This window comes from Pristiophorus japonicus, chromosome 15, assembly GCF_044704955.1.
Source record: "Pristiophorus japonicus isolate sPriJap1 chromosome 15, sPriJap1.hap1, whole genome shotgun sequence".
Lineage (NCBI taxonomy): Eukaryota > Metazoa > Chordata > Chondrichthyes > Pristiophoridae > Pristiophorus > Pristiophorus japonicus.
The window spans coordinates 11,022,222-11,038,000 of NC_091991.1; the positions used below are offsets into that span (position 1 = coordinate 11,022,222).

Consider the following 15,779-nt stretch of genomic DNA (forward strand, 5'->3'; position numbering starts at 1 on the left):
TTGGGAAGGGGGAGATAATTTTACAAATGATGCATTAATGCATTGTGGTGGTGGCTTTAATCTCCACTGAAAACAATTTAAAAGGTTTCTGCTCAAATCGATTTTGAGGAATCGTGAAATAAGGATGCGCACTACACTCCTATTGGCTCTGGTCATCCAGATTCACTGCACGGCTGTGGTACTGATCAGGGTGCATTGTAGAATTGGGGAATCGGCACAAATTGGTGTGCAGTGAATGTGTTGCAAATAAACATTTTTTCAGTCTAACACTTGAAGCAATTGTATTTTGTATACATTTTATACTGCAGATGTGAATAAAATATTTGATACAATTGTGTAGTTGAAGTGGTGTAATGTATTTACTTAATTCTTTGCTTAAGAATTCCTAGCAACACATTGCTATTAAGAACTAGTTGGTTTTATTAGCAAAGGTTTAACAATCTCTCTGCACATTACTATGTGGGCTATGCCACTCTCAATTACAGGTGCATACATTACAAGTGGTTTCATTGACCCTGTCTCTTCACACACAACTTGCACCACAGGACATCCCAAAGCACTTCAGTCAATGACGTACTTAGTCACTGGTGTAATGTAGGGAAATGAGTGCTTGTGCACTGCAAGGCTGCCCAGATAAATGACCAGATAATCTTTTAGTTGAGGGAGAAATGTTGGTTAGGAGACTGCCTTACCCCCACAAAACTGTTGTTGAAATTGTCGTGGGATCTTTTACATCCACCTGAGGGGTAGAGAAGGCCTTTGTTTCTCATCCACAAGTCGGTACCTCTGATGATGCAGTATTGCACTGGGAGTGTCGGCCTGGATTATATGCTCCAGTCTCTGGAGTGGGGCTTCATATCCCCCATTTTCAATAATGGCACCTCCACCCCACCCCCACCCCAAAACTCCCATTCATGGATCAGACTCACTAGTTGCCAAGCCTTTATGCAGGAACCTGTGACAGTATGACTCTCACACTCTTGTGCATCGATCAGCTGATTTTTTTTTGAACAATTATTTGAAGTCTTGGGAATGGTGCCCATTTTAGCCTGGCCAAGGGGCGTATCTTCAAGGCAAGGGGCGTATCTTCAAGGCAAGGGGCGTATCTTCAAGGCAAGGGGCGTATCTTCAAGGCAAGGGGCGTATCTTCAAGGCAAGGGGCGTATCTTCAAGGCAAGGGGCGTATCTTCAAGGCAAGGGGCGTATCTTCAAGGCAAGGGGCGTATCTTCAAGGCAAGGGGCGTATCTTCAAGGCAAGGGGCGTATCTTCAAGGCAAGGGGCGTATCTTCAAGGCAAGGGGCGTATCTTCAAGGCAAGGGGCGTATCTTCAAGGCAAGGGGCGTATCTTCAAGGCAAGGGGCGTATCTTCAAGGCAAGGGGCGTATCTTCAAGGCAAGGGGCGTATCTTCAAGGCAAGGGGCGTATCTTCAAGGCAAGGGGCGTATCTTCAAGGCAAGGGGCGTATCTTCAAGGCAAGGGGCGTATCTTCAAGGCAAGGGGCGTATCTTCAAGGCAAGGGGCGTATCTTCAAGGCAAGGGGCGTATCTTCAAGGCAAGGGGCGTATCTTCAAGGCAAGGGGCGTATCTTCAAGGCAAGGGGCGTATCTTCAAGGCAAGGGGCGTATCTTCAAGGCAAGGGGCGTATCTTCAAGGCAAGGGGCGTATCTTCAAGGCAAGGGGCGTATCTTCAAGGCAAGGGGCGTATCTTCCCCTTGCTAATTTTTACTGTGTTCAGCGCAATGGTGTTTTGGAATTAAAACCTTTTTAATGGAGCTTGTTCAAATCCCTCCATGGTGTCAGCTGTGGCTCAGTGGCTAGGTAGCACACTCCTGAGTCAAAAGGTTGTGGGTTCAAGTCCCACTCCAGTGGAGTGCTGCACTGTCGGAAGGGCAGTACTGGGGGAGTGTTGCACTTTTGGAAGTGCTGTCTTTTGGATGAGACATTAAATCTACCCCCGCGGGTGGATGTAAAAGATTCTATGGCACTGTTCCGAAGAACAGGTGAGTTATCCTCTGGTGTCCTGGCCAATATTTTTATCCTTCAATCAACAGCACTTAAACAGATTATCTGGTCATTAACCACATTGCTGTTTGTGGGAGCTTGCTGTGCACAAGTTGGCTGCTGCAATTCCCACAAAATAGAACATTGATTACACTCCCAAAGTATTTCATTGGCTGTAAAGTGCTTGGTTGTGAAAGGTGCTATATAAATGCAAGTCTTTCTCCCTCTCTCGAGCTTGCTATAACCCATCAAGATCTCTGCACTTCTCCAATTCTGGCCTCTTGCACATCCCCGTGCCACCATTGGCAGCCATTCCTTTAGCTGACTGGGCCCTAAGCTCTTGATTTCGCTCCTTAAACCCCTCTGCCTCGCCAGCTCTCTCCTTTTTAAAGTCACTCCTTGACAACTACCTTAGACCAAGCTTTTGGTCACCTGTGCTAATCCTGTTATATGGCTGTGTCAAATCTTGTCTAATGCTCGAGGCATTACAGATGCTATATAAAGGCAAGTTGTTGCTGCCGAATGAGAAGTTGTGGGTTCAAGGTTTATAGCAATTTTACTGAAAATAGTAAACTCTTTAATTGAAGCCTGGCTGCTGTCAGAATTCTTTGTTAAATACGGTTATTGAACTATTTGGCCAATGCTCTTGTGCAACAAATCTTAGGAAAGTTGATTACAAGTTTTATGGACTGCACGAATTAATTGCATAACATCAACCTGGGTAGACAAAGGGGGTGGCAACTGCAGCCAAATAGAGTTCATTTTAACATAGACTTTGTGAAAGCTAACACTTGTGGGAAAGAGACATGCAATGGAATGCTTCAAAAGGTTGCATTTTTAAACACACACACAACTGAATGAACATAAGCACATAAGAACATAATTAGGAACAGGAGTAGGCCATCTAGCCCCTCGAGCCTGCTCCGCCATTCAATAAGATCATGGCTGATCTGGCCATGGACTCAGCTCCTTACCCGCCCGCTCCCCATAACCCTTAATTCACTTAGTTAAAAATCGATCTATCTGTGACTTGAATACATTCAATGAGCTAGCCTCAACTGCTTCCTTGGGCAGAGAATTCCACAGATTCACAACCCTCTGGGAGAAGAAATTCCTTCTCAACTCGGTTTTAAATTGGCTCCCCTGTATTTTGAGGCTGTGTCCCCTAGTTCTAGTCTCCCTGACAAGTGGAAACCACCTCTATTGTCTATCCCTTTCATTTTAAATGTTTCTATAAGATCACCCCTCATCCTTCTGAACTCCAAGTAAAGACCCAGTCTACTCAATCTTATAAGGTAACCCCCTCATCTCTGGAATCAGCCTAGTGAATCGTCTCTGTACCTCCTCCAAAGCCAGTATATCCTTAAGTAAGGTGACCAAAACTGCATGCAGTACTCCAGGTGCAGCCTTACCAATACCCTATACAGTTGCAGCAGGACTTCCCTGCTTTTGTACTCCATCCCTCTCACAATGAAGGCCAACATTCCATTCGCCTTCCTGATTATCTGCTGCACCTGCAAACTAACTTTTTGGGTTTCATGCACAAGGACCCCCAGGTCCCTCTGCACCTCAGCATATTGTAATTTCTCCCCATTCAAATAATATTCCCTTTTACTGTTTTTTTTTTTCCAAGGTGGATGACCTCTCACTTTCCAACATTGTATTCCATCTGCCAAACCTCAGCCCATTCGCTTAACCTATCCAAATCTCTTTGCAGCCTCTCTGTGTCCTCTACACAACCCGCTTTCCCACAATCTTTGTGTCATCTGCAAATTTTGTTACATTACACTCTGTCCCCTCTTCCAGGTCATCTATGTATATTGTAAACAGTTGTGGTCCCAGCACCGATCCCTGTGGCACACCACTAACCACCGATTTCCATCCCGAAAAGGACCCATTTATCCCGACTCTCTGCTTTCTGTTAGCCAGCCAATTCTCTATCCATGCTAATACATTTCCTCTGACTCAGTGTACCTCTATCTTCTGCAGTAACCTTTTGTGTGGCACCTTATCAAATGACTTTTGGAAATCTAAATACACCACATCCATCGGTACACCTCTATTCACCATGCTCGTTATATCAAAGAATTCCAGTAAATTAGTTAAACATGATTTCCCTTCATGAATCCATGTTGCGTCTGCTTGATTGCACTATTCCTATCTAGATGTCCCGCTATTTCTTCCTTAATAGTTTCAAGCATTTTCCCCACTACAGATGTTAAACTAACTGGCCTATAGTTACCTGCCTTTTGTCTGCCCCCTTTCTTAAACAGAGACGTTGCATTAGCTGCTTTCCAATCCGCTGGTACCTCCCCAGAGTCTAGAGAATTTTGGTAGATTATAACGAATGTATCTGCTATAACTTCTGCCATCTCTTTTAATACCCTGGGATGCATTTTATCAGGACCAGGGGACTTGTCTACCTTGAGTCCCATTAGCCTGTCCAGCACTACCTCCCTAGTGATAGTGATTGTCTCAAGGCCCTCCCTTCCCATATTCCTGTGACCAGCAATTTTTGGCATGGTTTTTGTGTCTTCCACTGTGAAGACGGAAGCAAAATAATTGTTTAAGGTCTCAGCCATTTCCACATTTCCCATTATTAAATCCCCCTTCTCATCTAAGGGACCAACATTTACTTTAGTCACACTCTTCCATTTTATATATCTGTGAAAGCTTTTACTACCTGTTATGTTTTGCGCAAGTTTACCTTCGTAATCTATCTTTCCTTTCTTTATTGCTTTTTTAATCATTCTTTGCTGATGTTTAAAATTCTCCCAATCTTCTAGTTTCCCACTAACCTTGGCCACCTTATACGCATTGGTTTTTAATTTGATACTCTCCTATATTTCCTTGGTTATCCATGGTTGGTTATCCCTTCTCTTACCGCCCTTTTTCACTGGAATATATTTTTGTTGCGCACTCTGAAAGAGCTCCTTAAAAGTCCTCCACTGTTCCTCAATTGTGCCATCGTTTAGTCTGTGTTTCCAGTCTACTTTAGCCAACTCTGCCCTCATCCCACTGTAGTCCCCTTTGTTGAAGCATAGTACGCTCGTTTCTGACACACCTTCCTCACCCTCAATCTGTATTACAAATTCAACCATACTGTGATCACTCATTCCAAGAGGATCTTTTACTAGGAGATCGTTTATTTTTCCTGTCTCATTACACAGGACCAGATCTAGGATAGCTTGCTCCCTTGTAGGTTCTGTTACATACTGTTCTAAGAAACAATCCCGTATGCATTCTATGAATTCCTCCTCCAGGCTACCCCGTGCGATTTGAGTTGACCAATCGATATGTAGGTTAAAATCCCCCATGACTACTGCCGTTCCTTTTTCACATGCCTCCATTATTCCCTTGATTACTGCCCGCCCCACCATGAAGTTATTATTTGGGGGCCTATAAACTCTGCCCACCAGTGACTTTTTCCCTTTACTATCTCTAATCTCCACCCACAATGATTCAACATTTTGTTCATTAGAGCGAATATCATCTCTCTCAACTGCCCTGATATCTTTTATTAACAGAGCTACCCCACCTCCTTTCCCTTCTTGTCTATCTTTCCGAATTGTCAGATACCCCTGTATGTTTAATTCCCAGTCTTGGCCACCCTGCAACCATGTTTCTGTAATGGCCACCAAATCATACCCATTTGTAATGATTTGTGGCGTCAACTCATTTACTTTATTTCGAATGCTGCGTGCGTTTAGGTAGTGTTTTAATCCTAGTTTTTAAACCATGATTTTTAGTTTTGACCCCTCCTGCAGCCCCTTTATATTCAGTGGCCCTTTTTGTTTTTTGCCTTGGATTTCTCTGCCCTCCACTTTTCCTCATCTCCTTTCTGTCTTTTGCTTTTGTCTCCTTTTTGTTTCCCTCTGTCTCCCTGCATTGGTTCCCATCCCCCTGCCATATTAGTTTAACTCCTCCCCAACAGCACTAGCAAACACTCCCCTTAGGACATTGGTTCCGGTCCTGCCCAGGTGCAGACCGTCCGGTTTGTACTGGTCTCACCTCTCCCAGAACCTGTTCCAATGCCCCAGGAATTTGAATCCCTCCCTGCTGCACCACTGCTCAAGCCACATATTCATCTGCGCTATCCTGCGATTCCTACTCTGACTAGCACGTGGCACTGGTAGCAATCCTGAGATTACTACTTTTGAGGTCCTACTTTTTAATTTAGCTCCTAAAATTCGTCTTGTAGGACCTCATCCCTTTTTTGTTACCTATGTTGTTGGTACCAATGTGCACCACGACAACTGGCTGTTTTCCCTCCCTTTTTAGAATGTCCTGCACCCGCTCTGAGACATCCTTGACCTTTGCACCAGGGAGAAAACATATCATCCTGGAGTCTCGGTTGCGGCCGCAGAAACACCTATCTATTCCCCTTACAATTGAATCCCCTATCACTATCGCTCTCCCACTCTTTTTCCTGCCCTCCTGTGCAACAGAGCCAGCCACGGTGCCATGAACTTGGCTGCTGCTGCCCTCCCCTGATGAGTCATCCCCCTCAACAGTACTCAAAGCGGTGTATCTGTTTTGCAGGGGGATGACCGCAGGGGACCCCTGCACTACCTTCCTTGCACTGCTCTTCCTGCTGGTCTTCCATTCCCTAGCTGGCTGTGGACCCTTCACCTGTGGTAAGACCAGCTCGCTACATGTGCTACTCACGTCATTCTCAGCATCGTGGATGCTCCAGAGTGAATCCACCCTCGGCTCCAATTCCGCAACGCGGTCCGTCAGGAGCTGGAGGCGGATACACTTCCCGCAGATGTAGTCGTCAGGGACGCCGGAAGTGTCCCTGAGTTCCCACATGGTACAGGAGGAGCATATCACGTGACTGAGCTCTCCTGCCATGACTTAACCCTTAGATACATTTAAATTGGCAACAACAATGTTAACAGGTTACTTACTGATATAAAAAAGAAAAAAGAAAAACTACTCACCAATCACCAGCCAATCACTTACCCTCTTGGTTGTGACGTCACCTTTTGATTTATTTCTTCTACTTTTTTGCATTCTCTCCCCGCTGCAGCTGCACCGGCTTCTCCACGCACCTGGGCCTTTATAGGCCGCTCTGACACCATGCACTCCCGCCTCTCGGACTGCCGCCGCTTCTCCACGCACCTGGGCCTTTATAGGCCGCTCTGACACCATGCACTCCCGCCTCTCGGACTGCCGCCGCTTCTCCACGCACCTGGGCCTTTATAGGCCGCTCTGACACCATGCACTCCCGCCTCTCGGACTGCCGCCGCTTCTCCACGCACCTGGGCCTTTATAGGCCGCTCTGACACCATGCACTCCCGCCTCTCGGACTGCCGCCGCTTCTCCACGCACCTGGGCCTTTATAGGCCGCTCTGACACCATGCACTCCCGCCTCTCGGACTGCCGCCGCCTCTCCACGCACCTGGGCCTTTATAGGCCGCTCCGACACCACGCACTCCCGCCTCTCGGACTGCCGCCGCCTCTCCACGCACCTGGGCCTTTATAGGCCGCTCTGACACCATGCACTCCCGCCTCTCGGACTGCCGCCGCTTCTCCACGCACCTGGGCCTTTATAGGCCGCTCTGACACCATGCACTCCCGCCTCTCGGACTGCCGCCACCTTTCCAATGGCAGATGGAAAGTTTTAAATAAAAATACAATTGAGATCTTATGAAAAATTTGCATTTTTTTATAGCCCTCCGAATGTCCCAAAGTGTATTACAGCCAATGAAGTACTTGCAAAATATAGTCACTATTGTCATGTAGGAAATGCGGCAGTGAATTTGTGCAGAGCAAGGCCCCAAACAGCAATGAGCTAAATGAACAGGAAATCTGTTTTACTGATGGTTCAGGGATAAATGTGGCACAGAACATCAGGTGAACTCCCTCTATATTCAGTAGGATCTTTAATCAGAGTGAATGGGGCCCCTGTTTAATATCTCACTTGAAGGATAGCACCTCTGACAGTGAGGCACTCCCTCAGTATTGCCCCTCAGACAGTGCGCCGCTCCCTTAGTACTGCCCCTCCAACAGTGCAGTACCCCCTCAGTTCTGTCCCTCTGGCAATGCAGCGCTCCTTCAGTACTGCCCTCTGGCAGTGCAGTATTCCCTCAGTACTGCCCCTCCGGCAGTGCACCGCTCCCTCAGTACTGCCCCTCTGACCGTGCAGCGCTCCCTCAGTACTGCCCCTCTGACAGTGCAGCGGAGAGTACTGCCCCTCCGACTGCGGCATTCCTTCAGCATTGTCCCTCTGACAGTGCAGTGCTCCCTCAGTACTGCCCCTCCGACAGTGCAGCACTCCCTCAGTTCTGCCCCTCTGGCAATGCAGCGCTCCTTCAGTTCTGCCCCTCTGGCAATGCAGCGCTCCCTCAGTACTGCCCCTCTGGCAGTATAGCATTCCCTCAGTACTGCCCCTCCAACAGTGCAGCACTCCCTCAGTTCTGCCCCTCCGGCAATGCAGCGCTCCTTCAGTTCCGCCCCTCTGGCAATGCAGCGCTCCCTCAGTACTGCCCCTCTGGCAGTATAGCATTCCCTCAGTACTGCCCCTCCGGCAGTGCAGCACTCCCTCAGTACTGCCTTCTCTGGCAGTGCAGCATTCCCTCAGTACTGTACTGGGAGTGGGGCTTGAAACCACAACCTTGTCTTAGATGAGAGTGCTACCACTGAGCTGAGGCTGACAATGTTTGTGTAGAAGTGGATTCATAGACTACAAATCCACAGCAGTGATGCCCTCGCAAATGAGACCACAAATTTATATGCAGTTCCAATCACTCTATTTGCGCAACAGAAAGATAATTCCAGCTTTGCGTGTCGGTTAAGGTAGTTAAATACAGACACAGCTGGGGGCGGAGACTTGATTTAGATTCTTAAATACTGGGCATGAATGTGCTTTTGTGCAGAAGTACAGCTCTCTTTTCCAAGCTATTGAAATGGTGCAATTAATTTATTTACACTTGTGAAACAGATTGTTACCTGGAGTGGTGGTTGTTGATTCAACTGAAACATTCAAAAGGGAAATTGAACCCAATACCGACTGAATTTGGGGCAGAAGAATTCATCATGGGTAGTCCCTCGGGATCGAGGAAGACTTGCTCCTACTCTTAAAATCAGTCCTTAGGTGGCTGAACAGTCCAATAGGAGAACCACAGTCCCTGTCACAGGTGGGGCAGATAGTCGTTGAGGGAAAGGGTGGGTGGGACTGGTTTGCCGCACACTCCTTCTGCTGCCTGCGCTTGGTTTCTGCACGCTCTCAGCAATGAGACTCGAGGTGCTCAGCGCCCTCCCGGATGCTCTTCCTCCACTTAGGGCGGTCTTTGACCAGGGACTCCCAGGTATCGGTGGGGATGTTGCACTTTATCAAGGAGGCTTTGAGGGTGTCCTTTGGCTCGTTTGCCGTGAAGGAGTTCCGAGTAGAGCACTTGCTTTGGTAGCCACGTGCCTGACATGTGGACAATGTGGCCTAGCCAGTGGAGCTGATCAAGTGTGGTCAGTGCTTCAATGCTGGGACAGAATTAACTTGTCAAAGGCTCTGTTTGCCCGAGACCTGGATGACTTTTTGTATTGTGAAGTTTTGAAACTTAACACATCACCTTGAGGTGGTTAAAACACCCTTGGTACAAAACCATTCTTTAGGAGACCTGCTTAAAGTTAACAGTACTAATTACAGGAAATTAAGGGCAGGATTGTAAGTAACTTTGGCTTTTACTTTGGCAGTAGGGGGAACAAAGGAAAGCTGGAAGTTTCAGACACCATTCCACAGCAAAGCACTAGTGAAGATACAGATTTTTGAACGATAAGGGAATCAAGGGTTATGGGAAGCGGGCAGGGAAGTGGAGTTGAGGCCAAGATCAGATCAGCCATGATTTTCTTGAATGGCAGAGCAGGCTCGAGGGGCCAAATGGCCAACTCTTGCTCCTATTTCTTATGTCATCACAACAGTGTTTGAACATCCGAAAGCCCCTCCCATACAATGATTTACAGTACTATTTCTTCCTCCACCTACACTGTATTCACTGCTCACGCAGCAGTCTACTCTGCAGAGGCAAAACACAGATTGGTCCATTCCGCTTGCAAGTAACGATGATCGCGACCAGCCAGACTGTGAACCAGCCTGCAACTCCTTCCCCAAATGAAGTGCATGAAGATCCTTAAACATCACTGTCAGAGTGTTAAACAGCCTTTAACTCTTTCCAACACTGTTGTCCAAGGGAAGATACGCTAACAATATTCCAGCATGGTAGCTGTTGTGTATCTGTAAAGCATGCACTCCCATGTTCCACCACCAGGGAGCTCATCCCCTGAAATCCCAGCATCCCTTGGGAGCACTGTATATAAGCCAGCCCCTAAGGCCTATTCCTCACTCTGGAGTGTCTTATTAAAGTCTGAGGTCACTGTTACTTTAACCTCCCTGTGTGCAGTCTCAGTTGTGTTAGGAATACAATAGTAGCCCTGTGGATTTTCAGCATCTGCTGATTAGAATGCAAGTTGTGAGGATGCAGAGGCTTCAAGGGGATATAGACAGGCTAAGTGAGTGGGAAAGAACATGGCAAATGGAATATAATGTGGAGAAATGTGCAGTTATCCACTTTGGTAGGAAAAATAGAAAGGCAGAGTATTTTTTTAACTGGTGAGATTGGGAAATGTTGGTGTTCAAAGGGACCTGGGTGCCTTTGTACACAACCACTGAAAGGTAACATGCAGGTACAGCAAGCAATTAAGAAAACAAATGGTATGTTGGCCTTTATTACAAGGGGATTTGAGTACAAGAGTAAAGACGTCTTAATGCAATTATTTGGGCCCTGATGAGACCGCACCTGGAGAATTGTGTGCAGTTTTGGTCTCCTTACCCAAGGATACACTTGCCATAGAGGGAGTGCAGCAACGGTTCACCACACTGATTTCTGGGATGGGGGGGGGGGATTGTCCTATGAGGAGAGATTGAGTAGACTAGGTTATATTCTATAGAGTTTAGGAGAGGTGATCTAATTGAAACATACAATTGAAACTTACAGGGCTTGACAGGGTAGATGCAGGGAAGACGTTTCCCCCTGGCTGGGGAGTCTAGAACCAGGGGTCACAGTCTCAGAATAAGGGGCCAACCATTTAGGACTGAGATGAGGAGAAACTTCTTCACTCAGAGGGTGGTGAATCTTTGGAATTCTCTGCCCCAGAGGGCTGTGGAGGTTCAGTCGCTGAGTATATTCAAGGCTGAGCGCGACAGATTTTTGGATATTAAGGGAATCAAGGGATTATGGGAACAGTGCAGGAAAGTGAAGTTTGAGGTCGAAGATCAGCCATGATCTCATTAAATGGCGGAACATGCTCGAGGGGCCGAATGGCCTCCTCCTGATTCTTATCTTAAGTTCTTAGTCAGTGGTTGCGATTTCGCACAGAGTGACTCATTGCTTCAATGCTGCTGCGTGTGTGTGACAATAGACTTTAATCAATATCTCTTTATTAAAACAAAATATACACATCCACAGACAGCATATTGTACAGAAAGTGTAGGATTAACCACCCAATCCGAGTTACTGATCTCACATGGTGAATAAACATGGTAAAAAATAGATCTTATTCTATCGACTTGATCAGGAGCACATTTAGCACAAACCTCACTATGACAGACCATTCTTGGAACTCCTATTGCCCTGCGCCGGGCTGGGTCACACTGGCAGCCAATGTTCCCTTTAACGCTGTGCGTGCTCTGGCGCCCGTGCAGCCGGCTCACCGGCTTTTAAATGGGAAAACCGCGTGTGCGGGAAACTCTGAATGGGCCGCGCAGAGGGAACATTGCTCACAGTCCATTCTAGCCCTGGTCAGTTAAACTTCTGAAGAATGTTTATCCAATTCCAACTTTGTAACGGTGACGTTTGGCTAAATGGCACAAATCAGTTCCTATTCTCCCTCCCCCCACCCCCCGTCCTATTTTTCGACATTATAAATTACGCTGAGAATTTGTTTTTAAATATATACACACAGGGGTTTCATAGTTAAAGAGTAATAAAGGGTAATCGTGAACAAATGATTGCTTTGTTTTCCCTGAGGCCTGTTCTGGTGGCAGCAGCAACGTATGTTTTATTTTTTAATCGTACTCTCCTACAGCTAACCGGGTAGGAATGGGCCCCGAGGCGTCCCTGAACTGAACATCAAACGCCGGCCGCATTAAACAAAAAAAAACCGAAACGAGTGCACAGATTGATTCCTTTTTTTTTTAAACCATGCAATGAAAAATAGGTGAGGGACTTTTGTCAGTTTTAATTAGCTCGCCATGAAACCCCTTTTTTCAGCTTGAAAAATTGACAGTAATCTGTACGTATTCGATGCACTGGCTCAGTCAGCTTGGATAGAATGTTCACACGCGCTGGTACACGGATTAACAAGTGGAAGTTCGTGGATCGGAGCAGCCTTTCAGCTCTTGTGCAGGCTGAAGTCAGCATTCGTCAGCAACCCGGATAACGACGTGTTTTCCGACGTGTCTTCCTTCAGGTAGAGAAACGATTCCTTGTTGATTTGCAGCACTTCCCGCAAGCCTTTGTTTTCAAACTGCAAAATAAACAACGGCAGCTTTTTAAGCAACGAAGCAACCGCGGCGATGTCGACCGAACTGAGGGATGAATTCGAACACACTCGGCAGGTCAGACAGCACCTGCGGGGAGAGAGAGAGAGAGAGAGAGAAACAGAGCAGACAGGCCTGTAACTTGCGGTCAGTGGTGAAGAGAAGGCGCTAGCTGCTGGTACCCGAAGCCAGCTTCGCACAGGGATCTCGCAATCTCTGTGGCGGGAGCTTCCGCTTTCCCCACGCCGAACTGAAATCAACGCAAGTCAACGGGGATTCCCTTGGGCGAGATGCTGTCACAGCATCGAGCTGTCGAAAGCAGCCAATCAAAACGTGGAATTCTCTCAACACAGCGAACCAGGAAGTGGGTAAGCTCCTAAAATTCTAACGGGGAAAAGGCAAACCTGAAATAAAGATGAGCAAACTTTAAAAAATAGTTTCTTAATTTTTATTAAAATGGGGAAATTTGACACTGCATAGAAGTAAAATTTGATTTCCGGGGGTGGGGGTGGGGGGCATAACGTTTGAGTAGCAGTCAATACACTGTTAAAACCCCAGCTACACCTAATCCAAAGGGGTCTAACTTTTAATGGGGTACTTAACAGTGATATTACCCTGTACCATGGAAAAAGCTAAGTTTTCATCAGTTTCCAGGATTTGACAGATATCACTGTTTTGCGGCTCTGGATGTGGTGGGGACAGTGCAACCAGTGAAGGAGCAATGATTGACAGACTGCAACTTCAGGGTTTCCGCGTTCAGCTGCACACGCGCTAAATCCTGAAGTTGCAGCAAGTTTCAAAGGCGAAATGACGATGAACGCTGCACACTGGCCACCATCAGGACTGCAATTTCCGGGCCAACATCTCGGGTCGATGATCTTCTGTCAGAACAGACAGAAGGTCATCGACCTGAAACATTAACTCTGTTTTTGAAACAGTTAATTCAGAGACCATGGTCCAGAACTTAAAGAAGGGTAACTTTGAAGGTATGAGGCGTGAATTGGCTAGGATAGATTGGCGAATGATGCTTAAGGGGTTGACTGTGGATGGGCAATGGCAGACATTTAGAGACCGCATGGATGAACTACAACAATTGTACATCCCTGTCTGGAGTAAAAATAAAAAAGGGAAGGTGGCTCAACCATGGCTATCAAGGGAAATCAGGGATAGTATTAAAGCCAAGGAAGTGGCATACAAATTGGCCAGAAATAGTAGTGAACCCGGGGACTGGGAGAAATTTAGAACTCAGCAGAGGAGGACAAAGGGTTTGATTAGGGCAGGGAAAATAGAGTACGAGAGGAAGCTTGCAGGGAACATTAAAACGGACTGCAAAAGCTTCTATAGATATGTAAAGAGAAAAAAGTTAGTAAAGACAAACATAGGTCCCCTGCAGTCAGAATCAGGGGAAGTCATAACTGGGAACAAAGAAACGGCAGACCAATTGAACAAGTACTTTGGTTCGGTATTCACTAAGGAGGACACAAACAACCTTCCGGATATAAAAGGGGTCAGAAGGTCTAGTAAGAAGGAGGAACTGAGGGAAATCCTTATTAGTCGGGAAATTGTGTTGGGGAAATTGATGGGACTGAAGGCCGATAAATCCCCAGGACCTGATGGTCTGCATCACAGAGTACTTAAGGAAGTGGCCTTGGAAATAGCAGATGCATTAGAAACATAGAAACATAGAAAATAGGTGCAGGAGCAGGCCATTCAGCCCTTCTAGCCTGCACCGCCATTCAATGAGTTCATGGCTGAACATGAAACTTCAGTACCCCCTTCCTGCTTTCTCGCCATAACCCTTGATCTCCCGAGTAGTAAGGACTTCATCTAACTCCCTTTTGAATATATTTAGTGAATTGGCCTCAACTACTTTCTGTGGTAGAGAATTCCACAGGTTCACCACTCTCTGGGTGAAGAAGTTTCTCCTCATCTCGGTCCTAAATGGCTTACCCCTTATCCTCAGACTGTGACCCCTGGTTCTGGACTTCCCCAACATTGGGAACATTCTTTCTGCATCTAACCTGTCTAAACCCGTCAGAATTTTAAACGTTTCTATGAGGTCCCCTCTCATTCTTCTGAACTCCAGTGAATACAAGCCCAGTTGATCCAATCTTTCTTGATAGGTCAGTCCCGCCATCCCGGGAATCAGTCTGGTGAACCTTCGCTGCACTCCCTCAATAGCAAGAATGTCCTTCCTCAAGTTAGGAGACCAAAACTGTACACAATACTCCAGGTGTGGCCTCACCAAGGCCCTGTACAACTGTAGCAACACCTCCCTGCCCTGTATTCAAATCCCCTCGCTATGAAGGCCAACATGCCATTTGCTTTCTTAACCGCCTGCTGTACCTGCATGCCAACCTTCAATGACTGATGTACCATGACACCCAGGTCTCGTTGCACCTTCCCTTTTCCTAATCTGTCACCATTCAGATAATAGTCTGTCTCTCTGTTTTTACCACCAAAGTGGATAACCTCACATTTATCCACATTATACTTCATCTTTACAGTCATTTTCCAACATTCCATAGACTCTGGATCAGTTCCTATGGAGTGGAGGGTAGCCAATGTAACCCCACTTTTTAAAAAAGGAGGGAGAGAAAACGGAATTATAGACCGGTCAGCCTGACATTGGTAGTGGGTAAAATGATGGAATCAATTATTAAGAATGTCATAGCAGCGCATTTGGAAAGAGGTGACATAATAGGTCCAAGTCAACATGGATTTGTGAAAGGGAAATCATGCTTGACAAATCTTCTGGAATTTTTTGAGGATGTTTCCAGTAGAGTGGACAAGGGAGAATCAGTTGATGTGGTGTATTTGGACTTTCAGAAGGCTTTCGACAAGGTCCCACACAAGAGATTAATGTGCAAAGTTAAAGCACATGGGATTGGGTGTAGTGTACTGATGTGGATTGAGAACTGGTTGTCAGATAGGAAGCAAAGAGTAGGAGTAAATGGCTACTTTTCAGAATGGCAGGCAGTGACTAGTGGGGTACCGCAAGGTTCTGTGCTGGGGCCCCAGCTGTTTACATTGTACATTAATGATTTAGACAAGGGGATTAAATGTAGTATCTCCAAATTTGCGGATGACACTAAGTTGGGTGGCAGTGTGAGCTGCGAGGAGGATGCTATGAGGCTGCAGAGTGATTTGGATAGGTTAGGTGAGTGGGCAAATGCATGGCAGATGAAGTATAATGTGGATAAATGTGAGGTTATCCACTTTGGTGGTAAAAACAGAGAG

General features: G+C 46.5%; 1 protein-coding gene across 3 annotated transcripts in view; it reads right to left on the minus strand.

Annotated features, from left to right (window-relative positions):
- Window positions 1-11,404: 11,404 nt before the first annotated feature.
- The window catches only part of fgfr1op2 (FGFR1 oncogene partner 2), a 34,688-nt gene continuing 30,313 nt past the window's right edge, over window positions 11,405-15,779 (minus strand). For all 3 annotated transcript variants that reach the window (XM_070901551.1, XM_070901553.1, XM_070901552.1), the window contains exon 6: window positions 11,405-12,526. In XM_070901551.1, the coding sequence (XP_070757652.1) occupies window positions 12,392-12,526 (135 nt within the window). In that variant the 3' untranslated portion in view covers window positions 11,405-12,391. The remainder of the gene's footprint in view (window positions 12,527-15,779) is intronic.